A 21,546-nucleotide genomic window follows, 5' to 3' on the forward strand; every position below is an offset into this window, starting at 1 on the left:
TAAAAAGATAAATAAAAATAAAAAAAGAACATCATATATAGCACATGACATCAAAAAATAATAACAAAAAAATAAAAGAATAATATACAAAATAAAAGAATACTAAAAAATATATAAAACATAACATAAAAAAATAAAAATTGAAGCAGGAAAAGGAAAAATAAAAGAGTAAAGAAAATAAAAGAAAAGAAAAAAGGAAAAACAAAAAGAAATAGAAAAGAAAAAAGAAGAAGAAATACTTGCGCAACAGTTTCTCTACAGGGACCGCACGCCTCTGCTTGAGTATGCATGACAAAAATAACCAAGAACCGAAACCAAAACTAAAATAACCGGAATCAAAACCAAAATAACCGGAATCAAAAATTTCAGTTAGCTGTTCGGTTGTCAGCGGTTGTCAGTAACCGAATTAATCGATCAAATTTCAGTTCCTAAACTGGTTAACCGAAAGAACCGAAGTTCACAAAACAAGCCCAATAAATCTTAATACCACCTTAACCCTAAATATAAAAGATGAGTGACACCCCCTCATAGCCTCACATCCTCTTATTTTTTAAAAATAACAACATCTTACTTAAAAAAAATCTTTTTTCCTATTTTTCTATTTTTTTTATGCTTGCATAAATTTTCAGCTAGTTTGGTCGGAACCGGAACCGAACCAAACTAACCAAAACTGATTTTGCTCGGTTCCAAGATTTGTAAAGAACCGATCGATTCCTATTTGTAGAGAATCAAATTTGTGTCAAAAACCGAAGAACCGAACCGAACCAAACCTAAAAACCAAACGCCCAAGCTAAAGTACGCAGACAGCACGCTTCGCTTTGGGCCTAGCCTTGTTTACTTGCACCCTAAAACACAAAATTTTTCAAGATTCTCCGTCACAAACACAAAATTTTTCAAGATTCTCCGTCACATTGAATCTTTAGACGCATGCATGGAGTATTAAATATAGACGAAAACACTACTAGTCAGGTACAGCAGGGGCGGCTAAATAAGCTCTGCCCTTATGCAAACGCTCTTACAGTGAAATTCACTGTAAGGGCGGTTCAACACCAGCCGCCCTTACAGTGGCCCACTGTAAGGGCGGTTGGAAACAACAACCGCCCTTACTAGTGACCACTGTAAGAGCGGCTGGTGCTTCCAGCCGCCCTTATAGTGAGCATTAGTAAGGGTGGCTTGTGTCTCAGCCGCCTCTATTGTTTGTATTTGCAAGGGCGGCTCAATCTAGAACCGCCTCTACAGTTATTTTTCAAGAAAAAAAATAAAAATTACAATAATCGAGTTGACAGCACAGCACAGCACCACATACATATATACATATATAATCAGATTCTCAACATCACAGATTCACAACATAAATATCCATACAAATACACAGCACCACATTTATAGTAACACATTTCAAGTCCAAAATGTTTCCAAGTCCATTACAAATCCATCCAAAAGAGTCCGAAATTTTTCAAGTACTAATACAAATCGATCATAGTCCATTCCAACAAGTTCACATGTAATCAACGACCTAGACATAGCCTATCCCACTGACGGAGGTGCTGGTAAAGAGGATTGCTACCTAAGTCGGACTGTGGGTTATGGTAATCACCTTTGTAATAAACAACATGGTCCATTATAAAGTTGCAAAGGTCACCAACAATCTCTAAGAGGTCATCATCCCTGTAGACATCCCTTTTTAGTCCTTTTTCTTCTTTCCACTACAAGTTCGTAAAACAAAAGTTTAGGTCTAGTGTAAAGAAAAGATTGCAAAGCTAAGTGAGAAATACTATGTTTTCATACTACAACCCACTAAGAGATTCAAACTTACCAATTCAGGGTGTCTCCTATAGCCTTTTGTGTTACTGATGAAAGCACATACATAGTATCCACAATGCAGACTCCCTGGCCTTTGCTTGGGAAACTTTGTTTCAATTTGCAAATGGAGATGTCTCAAGTATAAGTACTGAAAAAATTAGTAATTTTATGCCAAACTAAGTCGCACTTACCGAACATAGAGATTTGAAACGCAAGTGGCTCCCCAGACCTGGATCATGCCTTCCTTTGTGATTCTTGACATAGGCCCTGAATGCCCTGTTTGAATGAGAATAGATGTGACTTATAGTATGCAGAAGTCGATACTAAAGTGAATCATATAAGGTTACTAGGATTACAAATTTGCTTACGTAATGAGAATTGACATGAAGTCTTTATATGTGTGAGGGTCAAAATCTGCAGAATCACAAATCCATGCCATGTTCATCCCGACATCGACACCTATGACTATCCAGTGATTGCTACAACAATTTTAAATAAACACATGAGTACCTTTGCATCAAAATAAGATAAGCCGAACAATCGTTAAGTATACAATTAATCGAACTTACTTGAAGTGGTATGGAATCCATATTGTTTCGAAGTGTTGGAGATTCTTTAAACATACGGCAATCCACGCCGCAACCTTAAGAGACTCTTCTCTTATTTTGGCCGCACGGATCTTTTCTTTCTCCGCCAACGTCCCTCTAGCAGCTAGCTGTGGCGCATCCAATTCCCATCTCGATGGGTAATTAAAATTTATTTGTGCTATAGGCATAGGGTCTACATACCCGGCTTTCGTTGAGCGTGTAGATTTCATAAAGTTTGCTTGCATTCTAAAAATCATGACGTAAGTTAGTTTTAGCAAAATCCAACTAGGTTACTTTCAGATCATATCAAGAGGAAGAGGACTTACAGGCACCAAGTGCGAATCAGATTCATCGACATTGAACTAAGGTGAAAGCATGATTGGATGTCGCTGAAGTCAAAGGCAATACCCGAAGCAGGGCCTCCAAATGTGCGAGCAGGTATTACGGCTTCCAACACATTCAGTTTTGTACGTGAAACATGCAAGTAGTACCAATCCTGGAACCTTCTCATTCCATATGACATCTTACACAAGACCCGGTTTGGTAGGAAACGTTTGCCTTTTACATATTCTTTCGGGCAATCCTTTGACCACTTGATGGTTTCAACATCTGGATACTTTGTTATTGTTGTGTAGTCTGAGGTGTCAGTGGGCATCCTGTAGGCAAATTTGTTCGGGCCTTGGTTCTCAGGCTTGAACTGGTCATGAGCATACCACTTGTACATACCCGAGACGTTCATATCCACAAAAGATTTTGACCCTGTCGACCTTATCATGATGGGGATCTTTTCACGAGCTTCACATACTAGAGGGAGTAGTTCTTCATGTGTCGGCGGTGCTTGTTGAAAAGTCTGTGCCATCTCATCATGGCCTTGCTCGGGGCGAGCTGGAGAATGTTGTGGCTTAGGAGGCACATGTGGTGTCTCGTCATGCTCTGACTCGGCACGAGCTATAGAAGGTTTTGGGCTATGAGGCACATGTGGTGTCTCGTCACGCTTTGGCTCGGCACGAGCTGTAGAAGGTTGCGGACTCTGAGGCACATGTGGCGTCTCATGCTCTGGCTCCGCACGAGCTACAGAAGGTTCACCTATTTGAGGCTCATGTGGCGTCTCATCATGCCCTGGCTCGACCCCTTGCTCACCAGCGGTTGGAGAAGCCGGTACCCTCTCATGCATCAAGTGGTCCTCATGAGACGGTGAATACACCTCTCCATCCTCAAGGTGGACTCTCTCCAGGTGTACATCACTTGGAGTTGGCGAGGAAACATTCAACACAATATCCTTTTTGTACCAGAGGATGAACTGTTTCATGAGTAGTCCAAGCTCACGAATCCCCTCGCTAGTTGGGTGTTCAATCTTATGCTTCGCGTACTCGGGATTCACGGTATGCACCTCAACCTTACTATAGTCGGCCAGGACCGGTTTATGGTGCCAGATGTCGCCTGGAATTGGAGGATGTGCCAGACCCATTGCCACCTCAGCCTTCTCATGTCCCCTACCGATGGGAATCAACAGGATGCAACGAGTTGGCACCCGTATGTGATCGACTGAGGCAGAGGCTGCATTGGAACCTTGGCTGCTTTGAACATTTGGAGGGCTACCAACTAGAACCAAATCCCTAGGCGGCTCCATTTGTGACCGTCGCTCAGTAGACAGTCCTTGCTCCTGTAGTTCCTTGGCAACTAGGGTCTTCACTAGGGTGGCAAGACTCTCCTCCCGGTTTCTACCATGTTTCTTGTACATCTCCACATCCTCTCGAAATCCTTCCTTCCAGGTCTTATGTTTCCCTAACCCCCTGACACGGCCTGGGTGCTCGGGGTTTCCCAAGCCAAGGCTAAGCTCGTCCTTCTCTCTAGAAGGAGTGAATGAGCCCTTCTCGATGTCTTCAGAATATTTCATTATCCTTGACAGTGCCTCCTCGGTCTCTGGCTTGGCAAATTTCAGACTGCTGCCTGATTCTTCAAGATTCCTTGCAAAGACCCAACGCTTGGTGCGTGGCTTCAATTTCATTACTTTTGTATTCCCAGCAGCTACGGCCTCCTCTTCCATCTTTCTAAACATCTCTTCTTTGCCCTCGTAGCCACCGGGGCCTAGATGAGGGTGGTGGATGTTCTTCTTCACCTGCAAGCTGTTCTATTCACTTAAGGCCAAAGATTCTGGTGCAGTCTTCTCAGCCACAAGCAACGTCCAGATAGCAGGAGTGATGTGTCCATACTTATGGTACGGAGTTAACCCCTTTTTGATGTACTCGGTGTTCAGCTCATTCCTCCAACGTCGGAAGGATTCTCCCATCATCTTCATAGCACGTCGTCTTACTAGGGGTAGCTTCTCTGCCGGAATCCAAAAATTAAAATTGACCAACATACGATTTTTCCATAGGTCATCCTTTATGTCCTCTGGATAGTCATGCCAATTACGGATTGATGGGTTCAACTTGTCTCTGACTAGGGCCCCAATTGCATTGCGGAATTTTGATTGGAACTCCTTTGGCTTAAGGATCTGCCCTTCTTCCCCAACCTCATCAATCACATAAACCATTTTTGCATTTGGATAGTGGTTTGGCTTTCTAACCCCTCCTTTCCTTTTCACTTTGGTAGTCGAGGCTAAGGTTGTGCCTTCAGGTTGCGGAGCAGAGGCCACAATGGTAGTCTCTGTGCCTGTTGCCTCTGCCCTCCTTTCCCTTGCCCCGTCGTGTCCGGCGAAACGTGCCGGACACCGACGTGGTCTTTTTGGAGGTTTAGGAGGGACCTGTATAAACAACAGGTCAAAGTGTTAGTAGAGGTAACACAGCCATATCGTTACCAAAATTTATGATTTACTAAGTGACCTTCATATCCCTACCCCTCGTTTGGGTCAAAGTCCTTGTCCAACTCATCCGTCGTTGGCTTCCGTCTAGGTTCACATGGGTGTGGATCCTCAGGACTTTCATATCCCGAGGTTGAGTCATCGTCCTTGCCAGATCCTTCATCAGTCTCTCCTCTTCCCTCTTCTCCCCCTTGCTCCTCGCCAGACTCCTCCTGAGTAAGCATAAATGCTACACCATTGCCCACTTCTTCATCAAACTGTTCCTGAGAAAACTGATCATGTATTTCTTGCTCTCTAGGGCTAGGGTGCTCTTCATGTTCGTTGGATCGGGCTGCATTGCTTGTTGTCCGTGTCATTTCGTGATTTGTTCTAACAGATGAAAGGAATAAAGTGTGCTTTAGTAGTAGTAGTAGTAGTAGCAGCAGCAGCAGCATTAGTAGTAGTAGTAGTAGTAGCAGCAGCAGTGCTTTAGTAGTAGTAGTAGCAGCAGTGCTTTAGTAGTAGTAGTAGTAGGTTGAAGAGAGGAGAAGAGAGAGCAGCAGTGCTTTAGTAGTAGTAGTAGTAGTAGCAGCAGCAGCAGCAGCAGCATTAGTAGTAGTAGTAGCAGCAGCAGTGCTTTAGTAGTAGTAGTAGCAGCAGTGCTTTAGTAGTAGTAGTAGGTTGAAGAGAGGAGAAGAGAGAGCAGCAGTGCTTTAGTAGTAGTAGTACTAGGTTGAAGAGATGAGAAGAGAGAGCAGCAGTGCTTTAGTAGTAGTAGTAGTAGTGTTTAAAAAAGGCCTCAGAAACATGTCTACCATCATTTGATCATGAACTTGGAGTATCAAGGCATCAAAATAAAGAAGAAGGCATCAAAACAGAGAAGGCCTCAGTACCATGTGAATCATCATTTGGTAACAATGCCAAGTTCCTCACAAGTTCTTGATCATCAGCTCATATTCCATATAAGGAATGGACTTAGACAATCTAATCATCGGCAAAACAAAGGAGAGAAGAAAAATCATAGAAGTAGGAGAGAAGAGTAGTAGAATTAGGACTAGAGTAGAGCAGCAGCTAGCACTAGTAGTAGACTAGTGCAGTAGTAGTAGAGTTGGACCACAACAGCAGTAGTAGTAGGATTACAGTAAGCCACAAATTAAAATGACAGTAAGCCCCAACAGTAGTGTAGTACTAGTAGAGTACTAGAGTAGAGCAGCAGCTAGGACTAGTAGTAGACTAGTGCAGTAGTGTTGGAGAGAGGATGAGAGTAGAAAAGAGAAGAGAGATAGAAGGAGCAGAGAGGAAGGAGAGGTGAGGAGAGGGAAAGGTTTAAAAAAGGCCTTAGAAACATGTCTACCATCATTTGTTCAACAACTTAGAGCATCAAGGCATCAAAACAGAGAAGTAGGTTGAAGAGAGGAGAAGAGAGAGCCGCAGTGCTTTAGTAGTAATAGCAGTGCTTTAGTAGTAGCAGCAGCAGAAGAGAGGAGAAGATAGGAGAGAGAATAGACAAAGGAGACAAATTTGTAATCGGTAGTAGTAGTAGTAGAAGAAGAAGAAACTCATGTGCCCTCAAATTAGCGGGTTGCTGCTTTATAGAGCCATCCGCTGCTCTGTGGTGATCATAGATCATAGACTTACATGACAATCAGTAATAGGTTAAGAGAAAACCCATTTGCACTACAAGACCGAAAACCTCTGGGGGAGGCTAGTATCCAATGGCACTCCATTCGAGACGAGTTTCCCCAAGAAGCTTTCGGTCTAGGAGAAGCTATGGGTATTTTACTGTCATGTTGTCTCACTACACCTTTTGTATCATCGAGCAAGAAATTTTGAAAAAAAAACTAGTAGTACAAGTAGTAAAGGCCTCAGTACCATGTCAATCATCATTTGATCATGAACTTGGAGCATAAAGGCATCGTAATAGAGAAGATGAGGTCATATAGGGGCCGCTGGTAATGATGCCAAGTTCCTCACAAGTTCTTGATCATCAGCTCATATTCCATATAATGAATGGACTTAGACAATCTCATCATCGGCAAAACAAAGGATAGAAGAAAAATAGAAGAGGAGAGTAGTAGTAGTATAGAGGAGCACAGTTTATAAAACTGTCATAGAGAGGGTAGTAGTAGAGTTGGGCACAACAGGAGTAGTAGTAGGATTACAGTAAGCCCCAACAATAGTGTAGTACTAGTAGAGTACTAGAGTAGAGCAACAGCTAGCACTAGTAGTAGACTAGTGCAGTAGTGTTAGAGAGAGGATGAGAGTAGAAATAGAAGAGAGATAGAAGGAGCAGAGAGGAGGGAGAGGTGAGGAGAGGGAAAGGTTTAAAAAAGGCCTCAGAAACATGTCTAGCATCATTTGATCAATAACTTGGAGCATCAAGGCATCAAAACAGAGAAGAAGGCACTATAGAGGCGGCTAGTAATGATGCCAAGTTAATCATAAGTTTTGGATCATCAGCTCATATTCTAAAATAATGTATTGAATTAGACAATTTCATCATCGGCAAAACAATAGTAGAGGAGAGAGAGTATAGTATTAGTATAGAGGAGCACAGTTCAAAAAATGTCATCAATTCAAAATTATGCCAGTAAGCCACCACAAATAGTAGTAGAGAGCAATGGCATATAAGCAGCCTGCTATATAAATAATAGTAATTATGCCTCAGTATATAAAACTGTCATGATGTATGATTAGTACAGAGTAGTAGTACAGTTGGAGTACAAAAGCAGTAGTAGTAGGATTGGACAGTAAGCCACCACAAATCAACACAATTGGACAATAATGATGCATGCTGCATTCATGGTTCTAAACTCGAGCAAACACAAACACTACTAGTAGCTAAAAAAATTCAGTGTTAATGATGCATCAAATCTCTACTACTATCCAGATCATCAAATCACAGTCTATCAACAATACACACTAATAAAAACCCTAACACTATCCAGATCATCAAATCTCTCAGATAGAAATTAGACAGAACGAATAGATAGCTATTAGCAATTAAAATTAACCGTAGATGCTTTCAACCAAATCACAGATTATACACCATTCTCAAACATATGTTATTTATGAATGCTTTACACACTAAACTCTGAATCTATGATATACAAAACTGGTGTGGTATGACATAGAAATGATATTAGCAGATATCAAATTCTTAGATATCAGGATAGAGATACAAGAATTTCTGCTATCCAATTTGGGTTGATCTTTAGCTTGTTTGTATCGGTGACAATTAAATAAGTTAAGCGCTCATATTTTCTAGATCAGAGACATGAGACTGGATCAGAGACTGGATCAAAGACTGGACACCATTCACAAATCCTACTGTTAAAGCACAAACATGAGACTGGATCAGAGACTGGATCAGAGAGCTTGGGGTTACCTGCGCCGGAACGAGATGAGATCAGTCGCGCGCGTTTGTGTGGTGTTGGAGGCGACAGAAAGAAGACATGGGCGGCCAAGTCGCCACGCGTGGAGCTCCGGCCCACCAATGGCGTCTAGGGTTCGCGGACAGAGCAGGTCGCCAAGGTCGCGGACGGAGCAGGTAGCCAAGCTCGCGGAAGAAGAGTGACGACGGAGGTCCCCGGCTCGTGGACGCGTGTGGGCGGTCCGCCGTGCACGGATCTCTGGCTCCCGGCGGCGGCTAGGGTTCTGACCGGCCGGTGACCTGTAGCGGAGTGGTGCGCGGCACGGGGACTGGCGAAGGGGGGAGGAGAGCTCGGGGAGTGGAGGAGGCGGAGGCGAAGGGGGGGAGGAGTGCTCGCGGCTGTGGCTGCGGCGGCTAGGGTTCCGACCGGCCGGTGACCTGTAGCGGAGTGGTGCGCGGCACGGGGACCAGCGAAGGGGGGGAGGAGAGCTCGGGGAGTGGAGGAGGCAGAGGCGAAGGGGGGGAGGAGTGCTCGCGGCTGTGGCTGCAGCGGCGCCGGCGGGCGAGTTTGGCACCCTGGCGGTAGCGTAAGAAGAGAGTCACGCCCAGGACTTAGCCGAATAGCCCTAGCGGCGGCGGCCACTATTTATTTAGGGCACGAGCACTTTAAGGGCGGTTGAGGTCTAGAACCGCCCTTACAGTGGTTTTTTTCAGAATTTTAATTTTTTTAAATAAAATAGATTTAAACAATTGTCTATATGAAGTGTATAATTTTGAACTGTATAATTTTGATGTGTATAATTTTGATTTATTTATATGAAGTGTATAATTTTGAACTATTCCATGTTTTTAAAAAAAATAAAAATCAAGTTTTTAGAAATAAAAATCAAATTTATGTAAATTTGAATAATTTGAAACAGTTTTAATTTAAAAATTTTGAAAACATTGGATTTCATTTGAGTTATTTTATTGCCTAGTTTGACCTAGTTTGACCAAGTCAAACATTGGATTTTTGACAAAATACACTTTGACCGGACCGGAGATGGTCTCAGATGCAAAAGTCATGAATACAAAGTTTGTTCCCCTTATCAAGATACACATTTGGTGTAATGGTCAACTTTTCATCTGAGATGGTTTGGACCACGAAAATTTTGAAATTTCAAATTTTCACTGCTACACGCACGTTTTCGGGACCCTAGACGGCCCCAACTCCGAAAGTCATGAATAGCAAGTTTGTTCCACTCATCAAGATCTACATTTGATATATAGGACATTTTTGCATTTGACAAAGCGTTAAGAAAGTGCAGTTCTAAATCCACAAGTCCCACATGTAGTTTCATAAAGTCTATGTGTGATTCAAGACTTTGTGACTAGAGTTTACAAACACTTTCTCAAATGCAAAAATGTCCTATGTATGAAATGTGTATCTTGATGAGCTCTAACAACCTTGTATTCAGAAGTTTTTCATTTGAGGTCATTTACTCCCTTGTTTGACCAGCTTTGACCATGCCACGCTTGTGTATCAAAGATAGACCTTAATGAGGTCTAACTATGTTGTATTCAAATTTTTTCATTTGAGTTATTTTATTGCCTAGTTTGACCTAGTTTGACCAAGTCAAACATTGGATTTTTGACAAAATTCAAGATACTGAAAGAAGATTGACTTTTTCTTAAAAGGCACGCCTTCAATAGGAGGTGTGCTTCTATCTCTAGGTGTTCCATCCATTTTCTTCTTTTCATAGATAACGCTTATATTTTTCACCATTTGGAACACATATTGTTCATCATGACGTCTCTCCGGAGGTCGATCTTCATCCTGTGGGATGTTGCCAAAATACTTTAAGTACAGTTTGTTGCGGTACTTGTGACCTTGCTTTAAAAAGCAACGATTCCAGATGTAAACAGTCTTCTTAGATCCATCTAGGTACACCCATTTAGTATCATCCAGACAGACTAAGCATCCTGTCCTGCCTTTGATTTGTCCAGACAAGGCAAACAATGCAGGGTGGTCGTTGATAGTCACAAATATTATTGCTCTTAATGTGAAGGTCTCCTTTTGGAAAGCATCATACATCAGCTCCCCTGTCCTCTATAGTTTCTCGAATTCTTCCATCACAGGCTCGAGGAACACGTCCATATCAAAGCCTGGTTGCTGAGCGCCAGAAACAAGAACAGTGAGAAAAAGATACTTTCTCTTCTGACACAACCACGTTGGGATGTTGTACATGGTCAAGATCACTGGCCAAGTGCTATGGTTGCTCGTCCTCTCGTTGAAGGGATTCATTCCATCGGTGCTTAAGGCAAAACGTACATTCCTTGGGTCTGAACTGAACAGTGGGTTGTTATTATCGAAGTCCTGCCACTGACTGCCATCGACCGAGTGTGCAATCACATCGTCATCGACCTTGCGCTCATCGTCCCACCATGTCATGAGCGCGGCTTCCTTAGGGTTCAGGAAAATATGCCTCAAGCGGTCGGTGTGGGGGTATAAACCCCTATACCCTTACGGCTAGACTTGGGCCAGGAGGCTTGGCCCATTACGAGACATGTTCGAGGCTTGATCCGACGGCTCAGAGTTTCGCGTAAGGAAACAAGACGTGGAGATCAAGCAGGATTCTAGTCGGTTAGAATAGGAATTGATATCGAACTATCTATGGCAATTGTAACCGACTAGGATTAGTTTCCAGATCTGTAACCCTGCCCTCCGGACTATATAAGGAGGGGCAAGGGACCCCCCTAGGACAGATTATTCTCTCAACACAAATCAATACAACAAGACGTAGGACGTAGGTATTACGCCAACTCGGCGGCCGAACCTAGATAAAAAGCTTGTCCGTGTCTTGCGTCACCATCGAGTTCGTAGTTTGCGCACCGTCTACCGATAAACTACTATCGTGGGTATACCCCAAGGTAGACTGCCGACTAGCTTTCGTCGACAGTGGCGCGTCAGGTAGGGGCTGTGCGTACAGCTCTCCCGACGAACAAGATGGCCAACATCTCTGACTTCGCGGCCATGGCGGGCGGCTTCACGTTCACCGTCAGCTTCAACAGCTTCACCACCACGACCGTGAAGGAGGCGTAGATCCAATCTGTGCCGATCACTTCTTCACCGACGTCGGTTGCAGCTCTAACCACGCTGGCTACGGCTTCGACCACACCAGCAACGTCTCCGACCACGCCGACAATGCGTCGCACGTTTCCCTGCTACAAAGGGAGGCAGATCGACAACACCGACCTGCTGGGGCCATCGACCAAATTGTTTGGCCTACTTGCTCTGACCACCAGTCGCAATAATAATCGCCGCGAAGAACGGCGCTATGACAACAGCGACCACCGTCATGATAAGTCGAAAAGCTCGAGGGCCGGACAATTTTGTCGTCACTAACTAGACTTCCATCCAAAGATAAGTGCACTTCTAATATTTTATTTATTTTTGGCATAATATTTTTTATTATCCTTCAAAATAACTTTTTGGTTAGTCGACTAGTTTTTTCTCCTACATGAGTTTTCCAGACCCGGTACTGTCTCCGACTCCTCCCTACACGTGCATGAGATCCGCCCTCTGCGTTATGGGTGGTCGGCAGTAGCTCTCTGGCGAGGCTGGCAATTCCAGCATGTCTAGGTTCCGCACCTCATGCTGATTGTTGGCTAGACCAGAGCTGGTACAAGCTCTAGGATGAATTAACTACTCGTGCTAATTTTATAACAAAAAAATCTAAAACTTATCTCAGTACTGATTTTTTATCTAAAGTTTATTTATACATCATGTACTACCTATTCTTTGTATTTATTTTTCAGGAGTTTGGCCCAGTCGACAAGCTACGCTCGGGGACTCGTCGACAATTTCCTACGCTGTGCCCGGGGACTGCTCCGACCACCGAGCACGTTTACGTTCCCAACCACGCTCTGGGACTTGTCGACTACTCTCTATGTTGTGCTCGAAGACTGTGCCGACCACCGAGCACGTTTACGTTCCCAACCACGCTCGGGGACTTTTCCACCGGTCCCTACGCCGTGCTTGGGGACTGGTCGACCAGCTCACCAATTTGAGAGTTTGGGGACTGCACCGACCACCAAGCACTATACGCTCGGGGACTGGTCGACCAGCCCACCAATTTGAGAATTCGGGGACTGTACCGACCACCGAGTGTTATATGCTCGGGGACTGGTCGATTAGTCTATTCAATTGCAGACGAGCATGATATGCTCGAGGACTGGTAAATTCAATTTTTTAGACCTTGCTACAAGGCTCATGCTTCACCTTCCAGCAAGCTCGGGGACTACATCGGTACGATGCATCTGGCGATGCATCTCAGTTTTAGAATTTCTATGATTTTCTTTTTAGACCCTGGCACCACGTGCCTACGTCACCTACTACCAGGCTCGGGGACTAAGTGGGCACACTTCACCTTGCGGTGAACATGCTTGATTTTTGGAAATCTGCACTTTCCTAAAAAGTAAAGTGGGCACACTTCACCTGGAAAGAAATCTTTTTTGATTAAGAGCACCATGCATTCTTCGAACAACCTGCTTCTTCGATGTCAGTGTTGATTAACTGTCTTTTGAGTCGGTCAAAATACCATTGCAACTGTTTCGGCGACTCTCCTGCCTATTGAAGATGTCAAAGTTTCACTGGTCGAAGAAGCTCAAGACGGCGTGTTACTTCACAATACATGGTGCTCGGGGACTAGCTGTGGGGGTATAAACCCCTATACCCTTACGGCTAGACTTGGGCCAGGAGGCTTGGCCCATTACGAGACAAGTTCGAGGCTTGATCCGACGGCTCGGAGTTTCACGCAAGGAAACAAGATGTGGAGATCAAGCAGGATTCTAGTCGGTTAGAATAGGAATTGATATCGAACTATCTATGGCAATTTTAACCGACTAGGATTAGTTTCCAGATCTGTAACCCTGCCCTCCGGACTATATAAGGAGGGGCAAGGGACCCCCCTAGGACAGATTATTCTCTCAACACAAATCAATACAACAAGACGCAGGACGTAGGTATTACGCCAACTTGGCGGCCGAACCTGGATAAAATGCTTGTCCGTGTCTTGCGTCACCATCGAGTTCGTAGTTTGCGCACCGTCTACCGATAAACTACTACCGTGGGTATACCCCAAGGTAGACTGCCGACTAGCTTTCGTCGATAGTCGGTCACTGGCAGATACCACATTACCAAGGCAGGAATTTTTCTCTTCTTTGCGTCGTTGCCTAATGGGGTGTCCTCTGGAGGTCGAGATTCTTGTACCACCTTTTTGGAACCCTTCTTACTCCTCTTGTTCCCGGTGGAGGCTTCTCCGCCACTGTAAAGGTCATTGTCCTTGTACCAACTTGCCCCACAACGAGGACATTTATCCAGACCTTCGAACGTTTCACCACGAAAAAGGATACAATGGTTGGGGCATGCATGGATCTTTTCAACACCCATTGTCAATGGACTTATGACCTTCTTAGCATGGTATGTGTTGGAGGGAACTAAGTTCGGCAGTGGTAGCACAGATGACAGAAGATGCAACAGATCGTCAAAACTGCAGTCTGACCAGCCGTACTTAGCCTTCAGGATGAGTTGCTCAAGCACAAAACGGAGCAGTGTCCAATGTGTTGGACAGCCCTTCTCAACACCATACACAGTCTCCTTTGACGCTGTTTTCACCCACTCTAGATTTTCTAGACCCTTCTTCTGTTGTAGTATTTCTGGTCCAATGGCCCGAAGCATTTCCTCTAAGTTTTCAAAGTTTTCTGCATCCCCCTCACATGCTCCAACATCATTATTGTCAACACCGCCAACATCCCCATCATTAATGTCGACACCACCAGCATCATCACCATGTGCTTGTTCATTTGCTGAATCATGTTGCATTTGTGCTTCAAACATGTCTGCGTATTGGGACAACAATTGGCCTTCTTCAGCATCGTCTTCTTGGTCATCATCATTGCCATCAAGAAATATTACTTCACCATGATGAAGCCATACTGTGTAGTTCGGGACAAATCCTCGCCTAATCAGATGTGATCTGATGATTTCCACATCATAAGTTGCTAAGTGGTTCTTGCAATCTTTACAAGGACAAATAACTGAACAATTATTTCCTCCTGACAACGTCTTTGCATGATTCACCGCGATTGTAATAAATTTGTCCACCTCATCAGCATAGGCTTGTGAGTACCTTGGCAAACCATACATCCAAGTAGCCCTATTCTCCATCTTTACATAAATAAAAAAATTAATTAGTTGAGAATAATTATTAGCAACAATTAACAAGTAACAATTATTATCTACCATTATTAGTAGTTATCATTATTAGCAATAATTATGTTAGAAATGAGTATTAGACATAATTAATAGTACCAATTATTATCTACTATTATTAGCAACAATTTATTAAACATAATTAATATCTACCATTATTAGCAACAATTATTAGCTATCATTATTAGTAATAATTGTGTTAGAAACGATTATTAGACATAATTAATATTACCAATTATTATCTACCATTATTAGCAACAATTAATAAGTAACAATTATTATCTACCATTATTAGCAACAATTATTAGCTATCATTATTAGTAATAATTGTGTTAGAAACGATTATTAGACATAATTAATATTACCAATTATTATCTACCATTATTAGAAACAATTAATATTAACAACAACTATTAGTTTACCAATAACTATTCATGCCAACCACATTCCAAATTCATGAAATAAAAACAAAAAAAGGAAACCCTAGATCTAGAATGCCTTTTCTCTCCATACATGAAACTACAATTAATCTCCAATAAAATCAAGCTATATCACCTAATTGATGGTGCAAGGTGGTGTCTCTACCTATTCTACACTAATAGCATCGTAGATAAGCTCTAATTTGGTCAATACAAAGCTCAAGCTCCATGGAAGAGAGAGAAAACCAAAATGTAAATTGCTCACTAACCAACCAATAAAATATGGATTAGAGGGTGGGAATAGCATTTTCTTACCTTAAACAAGCTCCCCACCAAAGAATTTAAGTTCAAAACCTCCCCCCTTCCTAGAGTGATTTTAGGGAGGTGCCGAAGGCCTCCCAAACCTTTTTTACGAGTGGAAGTGAGTGGCTCGGGGAGGAAGAAGAGTTAGCTGGCTACTTATGCTACAGACCTCTGTAGGGGCGGCGTGTTACCAGCCGCCCCTACAGTGCCTCCCCCACTGTAAGGGCGGCTGGTAACACCAACCGCCCTACAGAGAACACTGCAAGGGCGGCTGGCTTCCTGGTTGGCTGCCCACCCACTCTAAGGGCGGTTCAAATGTTAACCGTCCCCACAGTGTGGGGAGAGGCGCTCTCTTAGTAAGTTTTTCACGTAGTGAAATAAAAATTAATTGCACAGTTTCGTCGAAATTTATAAGACAAATCTTTTAAGCCTAGTCTATGATTAGACAATAATTAACATAAACAAACAAAAGTATTACAATATCATAATTTTTTTTTCTTCGCAAACTAAACACGGCCTTATTTTCCCGTGCTGCTGTTCCATGCGATGCTCGGATCGGGCCGTTCCGACCCAAAGCTTTCCGCACATGCAAGGCCGTTCTTCCGTGGAGACATATTCTAAATTTGAACAGGTATAATTATTTATTCTAATAAAATAATATATAAAGTAAGGGCAGATTTGTTGTCTTCAAAATCAAGTTGATATCCAAATATAAATTCAAATTTGAACCATTCAATTCATATACACATAGTTCCTCCATACCTATAAAAAAGTCATTTTTAAAATAATTTTATAAAATATACATATATCATTTTTTATAAATATTTTATAAAAACAGGAGTCAAAGTTAGACTTTGAAGACCGTGTCAATGTCCTAAATGACTTTCTTTATAGGTATAAAAGGAGTATAATACATAAAATGTTTCCTGTAAAATATCAATAGATTAATATAGTTTTTGTCAGTTAGTATTAGAGGTTGCAGCAGTTTAACAAAATGTCTCTAAATTAATATATAACATAGAAACTTTTATCAAATCTTAAAGTCACAATGATATTTATATCAAATTCTAAAGTTACAAATGAAATTACATTATATGCACTAACAAGTTACCCACTCACCTAACACGCTTACACAGGCTAATAATATGCAAGCATGTCACATATCCAGTCACCTAAAATGCATACACACGCTAAAACAGACACATGCAAATCATATTGCACATAAAACTTTAATGTGTCACCCTAAAAAAATTTGCATATACACAGCAAAAATCATGTCATGTATCCACTCTCACCTAAAATGTATACACACGCTAAAAATTTAATGCAAATCAAAATATATCAAGTCCAAAGTTACAAAATAAGAAAAAAAAGATTTTCCCCATGCATGTATCAATCAGATCTAGAAAAAAAATTTATATCTAAAATTTTTCTTATTTATCCTAATTTATAAAATAAAATATATATATATATATATATATATATATATATATATATATATATATATATATATATATATATATATATACAAATCCCTGTACCAAAGAAAGAGATATGGTGCACCGTGCCCCCGCACTATATATAAGAGTAAGAAACACTGTGTGTACGACTTCTCTGCCAATCCGCAATTTAAAAGATAATGGGTGTGTGAGTGATTTATCTTTCTGCCCAGTCGCAGATATATTTATATCACGAGCCATTACCTCTAGGAAGAATAGATCGTCGTGACCATCCAATCACAATCAATGTACGAATCATAGTCATTTGGTGTACCGTACCACAGCACGATCTAGAAAATCATGGAAATCTGTATGTACGACTTTTCTGTTAATCAGCACTTTAAGTGATATTTGTTGCATGAGTTATTTGACTTGTTGCCCTGTGCTGAATTACATTACATCACAAAGCACATGTTTGAAACCTACCTCAAACTCATCTACAATTCGTAGCTCGGACTGACTGGATCAGAGAAAACTTGGATGTTACGATTTTCCGCATGTTTTTGGTTCTGACAGTTGTGGTCGTCAATTATCGTCGTCGAAACACATGAGCTCTTCGCCGAACGTGATCACGTCGAAGTTGGCACGGTTGGGATGGGCATCTGCGGCGCCCCTCAACGCCGCCTCCGCCGCTTCAGCCTCGGGCTCCGTTGACTCCTGGCAGCCGACGTAAACGACGGCTTCCTCGAGCGACTCGAGGTTTCCCAGCCCGAAGTCGAAGCCGTCGTTCCCAAGATCGATGGTGTTCCTCACCCGGAAGCAGAACTCGAGCCTCCGTAGCCGCGGCGCAGCACCACGCTGGAACACGGGCCCCAGGTCCGAGTCCCGGAACCTACACTCCGTCAGGCGCGGGAACGCGCCGCCAGGGACGACGAGGGGCTCCTTATTGGCATAGGGGTCCACGCGGAGGACCCGGAGCGCCGGCAGCCTCCCAAGCGCTTCGACGTCCTGCTGCCGCAGCTCCTGGAGCTGGACGATCAGAACGGCGAGGCGCGGCGTGGCCGGCGCATCGATCCACACCGGCAACACCCGCAGAGAGCTCGAGTAGCAGTTCATAGCCCGCGCGTGGAACTCGCGGAGGCGCCGTGGCGGCGCCCAGGCCTCTCGCACCATGTCAAGCCTCTGGGAACAATCGCCACCGCCACCGCCACCGCCACCGGTGACATAGACGTCTAGCACCTGGATATTCTGCATGCCGCGCAGGGAGTGCAGCAAAGCCTCCTCCTGCCTCCTGGACGGCTTCCAAAGTGTCATCCTGAGCACCCTCAGCTTTGTGAGTCCGCCGAGCTCCTCCACCACGTCCGGCGCCTCCCGCGTCGAGACGTCTGAGAGCTCCTCCAGCGCCGTCAGGCTCCCGATCCCGGTTGGCACCCTAGTGAGGTAGTCGACGCGCAGGCACATGAGCTCTCTCAGTTGAACGACGCTCGCCCGTAGCTCGTCCACCTTAGTGTTGTCTGCCAAGTCTAGTGTCTGCAGAGAACGCAGCTTGCCGATGTTTTCAGGGACAGAGGCAATGCGTGTATCTCGCAGTCCAAGGTACCTCAAGTGAATCAAACTTCCAATATGATCCTGCAGAAGGTGACTCCGAGAAAGATCACATCCTTCGAGATCCAAAACACGAAGAAATCCAGCCGTGCTCAGATCGATACTTTCAGCATTGCCGGGGCTGAAGACAGAGAGAGACCTCAGCTGAGGCATGCTGATGCTCGCCAGAGAAGAGGAATCCTCTGTTTTGCTTCGTCCTCGGAAGGATGCCCTGCGAATCTGCTGACCCGATGGACATGCCTGCTGCTCGTCATCCAGTACAGTGATGAAGGTTTCTTGGCTTGACAGGTGACTGATGAGATCCATCAATGGAAAACTCACGCTGCAGCAGCACTCGTCTCGGCCACCATCGTCAGCATAATCCACATCTAGCAACTGAATCATGCTTCTATTGACGAACTCGTCGACATAACTCTCCCCAAGCTCAAATAAGGACTCCACTTTGCTGTCCTCAAACTGGACAAAACCTTCGGCTATCCAGCGCCACACCAATCGGTCTCGCCTGATCTCATAGTCCTCTGGAAATACACTCATGTACAATAAGCAAGCCCTCAGATGGGGAGGGAGATTGTAGTAGCCAAGAGAGGTGACCATCCTCATGTTCTTCACATCAAGTGTGTTCTCAAGTCCTGAACCAATGTACCCACGCACCTTGTGCCATTCTTTTTTGCCCCCCATCTTGGTAGCCAACATTTTGGCTAGCGTAACAATAGCTAATGGCACACCACTGCATTTCTTCGATATTGTTTCTGCTACTTTGGTAAATTCATCGTCAGGACAGCGCTTATCTTCATGGCCAAATACTGTTCTGAAGAATAGTGTCCTGGAATCCTCTGCAGAAAGGGGCTTCAGTTCATATGGAGTTCCAACTTGATCGGCTACATCAAAGTTGCGGGTAGTTGCGATGATTCTACTTCCATGGTTGTTGTCGATTAGAGCACATCGGATCTTGTCCCATGACAATCCATCCCATAAATCATCGAGAACGATTAAGTACCTACAACTAAACTAGTGAGTCCACAGTAATACAACCTGAGCTATGCGAAATGACTATTTGCGTGTAAAATAAAGTGAAAAGCACCTACATAGACTAGCAGTAAGAACTCTCAATTGACAGGCTCTGTTTTCTACTAGTAATTGATACAGTAGACTACTGGATTAATACCGGGCAACTTCTGAAGTCATCATGTCTTCAAATGTCAAAGTTTTCTGTGAAATTTCAGCTCGGTGCCCGTGCACGTACCTCTTGTTCTCCAGGAATCCGAAGAGCTGATTGATGAGCTTCCTCTCATCCCTTGGTTCTTCGGCAGCAGCAGCATCGCCGGTGAAGCCAAGCTGCCGGAGCAAACTCTGGAGAACCGACTCGATGTGGGGACGAAATCCGACGGAGACGAACGCCGCACAATCGAACTGCGGTTGGAGAACGCCGTACGCCGATCTGGCGAGGGCTGTCTTGCCCAACCCCGCAGACCCGACGATGGCGACTGCCTTCACCTTCCGGTCGCAAGCGTCGACTTCGCCGCCGTCACTGTTGTCATCTCCGCGCAGGCGCAGCCTCCTGATGAGCCTGTCTCTGGCGCCATCAGCGCCGACGAGTGCCACCTCGTCGTCCAGGTCCGAGTGCATAACGGCTGCCGGAGAGACAGGAACTTCCCCTGCAACTGCAATAATCCGGAGACGGGACCCGGAGAGATCGGTGGCCCTCTGAAGAAGCTCTTGGAGGCTGATGGGCATGGGAGAACGCGGCAGGTCGTCTCCGCCGTCCTGTTCGCGAGCCGGCTGCAGCGAGGATGTGACAAGGAGGGCGTCGATGGCATCGTCGACGTCGTACGCCAGCTCCCTTGCTGCGCCGGCCCAGGCCCTGCCCTCCTGCTCGTCATCGTGGGGCAGCCCCGGCGACGCGTGCCCATGGGCAGCAGCGTCGCGGAGGGCGGCGTGGATGCTCGTGAGCTCCCGGCTAAGGAGCTCCGCGTCGTGGTGGTCGCCGTCGTGTTTGAGGAGCAGGTAGGCCTGCAGCTTCGGTAGGACACTGCCCACAGTGGCCGCTGCGATCTCCATAGCTCGACCTTGGAGACCGGCTGAGTAGTTGTGCAGCTGTGCTCTCCCTTGTCTCTGTCTGCTGTGCTGCGCGTGTCTCGCCTCTCGCGTGTTCCTGGCTTCCTGCAGTGAAGAAGGTGGGGAACCGCCAGCTCCGTGTGGTGACATCAGTGGGCTGATGGGCCATGGCTCGCCACGTTTTGCTCAAAAAGAAGAAAAAGAAGCTCGCCACGTATATGCTGGACACCTTACTCCGGAGCCATGGCTCGCCACGTTTTGCTCAAAGACAACAAAGCCGTTCATCCAAAAATCAAAAAGTTTAAATCGAATCTTACGGTATGAAACACTAAGGGTTTCCTCTTGCTAAATTTTAGCTAGCTAAAATTATTTTAGCTACTCTTAGGTGACTAATAGAACTAAACTATTTTAGTTCCTTTTAGTCAATGTATTTGAACCTTTAGCTATTAAAGTGACTAAGTTTAGCTAGCTAAAATTTAACAAGAGGAACCAAACAAAGTCTAAATATAGACAAAAACAAAAACTAATTATACATTTTATCTGTAAATCATAAAATAAACCTTTTGAACCTACTTTGTCCATGATTAGACAATAATATTAAATAAAAACAAAATTACTATAATACCAAAAATCAAAAAAATGGAACCCAAGAAAAAAAAGCGCTCGCCACGTAGACACCGACGCTTTTACTCCGCCGCACACAGTTGCATGATCTGTCTGCATGATGTCGACAAAAGGCAGTGGGAAGCTAGAAAAGAAACCCCTAGAAGCCTACCACGTCGGGGCGTATCCGTAAGGCCTTATTTACTTGACCAAAAATTCAAAAACTTTTCAAAATTTTTCGTCATATCGAATCTTGCATCATATGTATAGAGTAATAGGTAAAAATAAAAATTAATTGTACAGTTTGTCTGTAAATCGTAAGAT

General features: G+C 44.1%; 2 protein-coding genes across 2 annotated transcripts; both read right to left on the reverse strand.

Annotated features, from left to right (window-relative positions):
- Window positions 1,489-2,468, reverse strand: LOC8085368. Its single transcript, XM_021448603.1, has 5 exons — window positions 2,373-2,468; window positions 2,172-2,282; window positions 1,995-2,079; window positions 1,817-1,909; window positions 1,489-1,706 (listed from the first exon to the last, which is right to left on the reverse strand). Exons 2-5 carry the CDS (start codon window positions 2,246-2,248, stop codon window positions 1,509-1,511), a joined length of 453 nt encoding a protein of 150 aa, XP_021304278.1. The 5' UTR covers window positions 2,249-2,282; window positions 2,373-2,468; the 3' UTR covers window positions 1,489-1,508.
- On the reverse strand, window positions 17,289-20,735 carry LOC8085370 (putative disease resistance RPP13-like protein 3). Its single transcript, XM_021449089.1, has 2 exons — window positions 19,808-20,735; window positions 17,289-19,561 (listed from the first exon to the last, which is right to left on the reverse strand). The coding sequence occupies exons 1-2, from the start codon at window positions 20,620-20,622 to the stop codon at window positions 17,545-17,547; spliced, it is 2,832 nt and encodes a 943-aa protein (XP_021304764.1). The 5' UTR covers window positions 20,623-20,735; the 3' UTR covers window positions 17,289-17,544.

This window comes from Sorghum bicolor, chromosome 10 (genome assembly GCF_000003195.3).
Source record: "Sorghum bicolor cultivar BTx623 chromosome 10, Sorghum_bicolor_NCBIv3, whole genome shotgun sequence".
Lineage (NCBI taxonomy): Eukaryota > Viridiplantae > Streptophyta > Magnoliopsida > Poales > Poaceae > Sorghum > Sorghum bicolor.

Coding starts and splice junctions, on each gene's coding strand:
- LOC8085368 (XM_021448603.1), bottom strand. CDS start 2,248: ATGAACATGGCATGGATTTGTGATTCTGCAGATTTTGACCCTCACACA. Junction 1,910..1,994: donor GTTTCAAATCTCTATGTTCG/GTAAGTGCGACT, acceptor ATTGAAACAAAG/TTTCCCAAGCAAAGGCCAGG. Junction 1,707..1,816: donor ATAGGAGACACCCTGAATTG/GTAAGTTTGAAT, acceptor ACGAACTTGTAG/TGGAAAGAAGAAAAAGGACT.
- LOC8085370 (XM_021449089.1), bottom strand. CDS start 20,622: ATGGAGATCGCAGCGGCCACTGTGGGCAGTGTCCTACCGAAGCTGCAG. Junction 19,562..19,807: donor GGATTCCTGGAGAACAAGAG/GTACGTGCACGG, acceptor GTTTAGTTGTAG/GTACTTAATCGTTCTCGATG.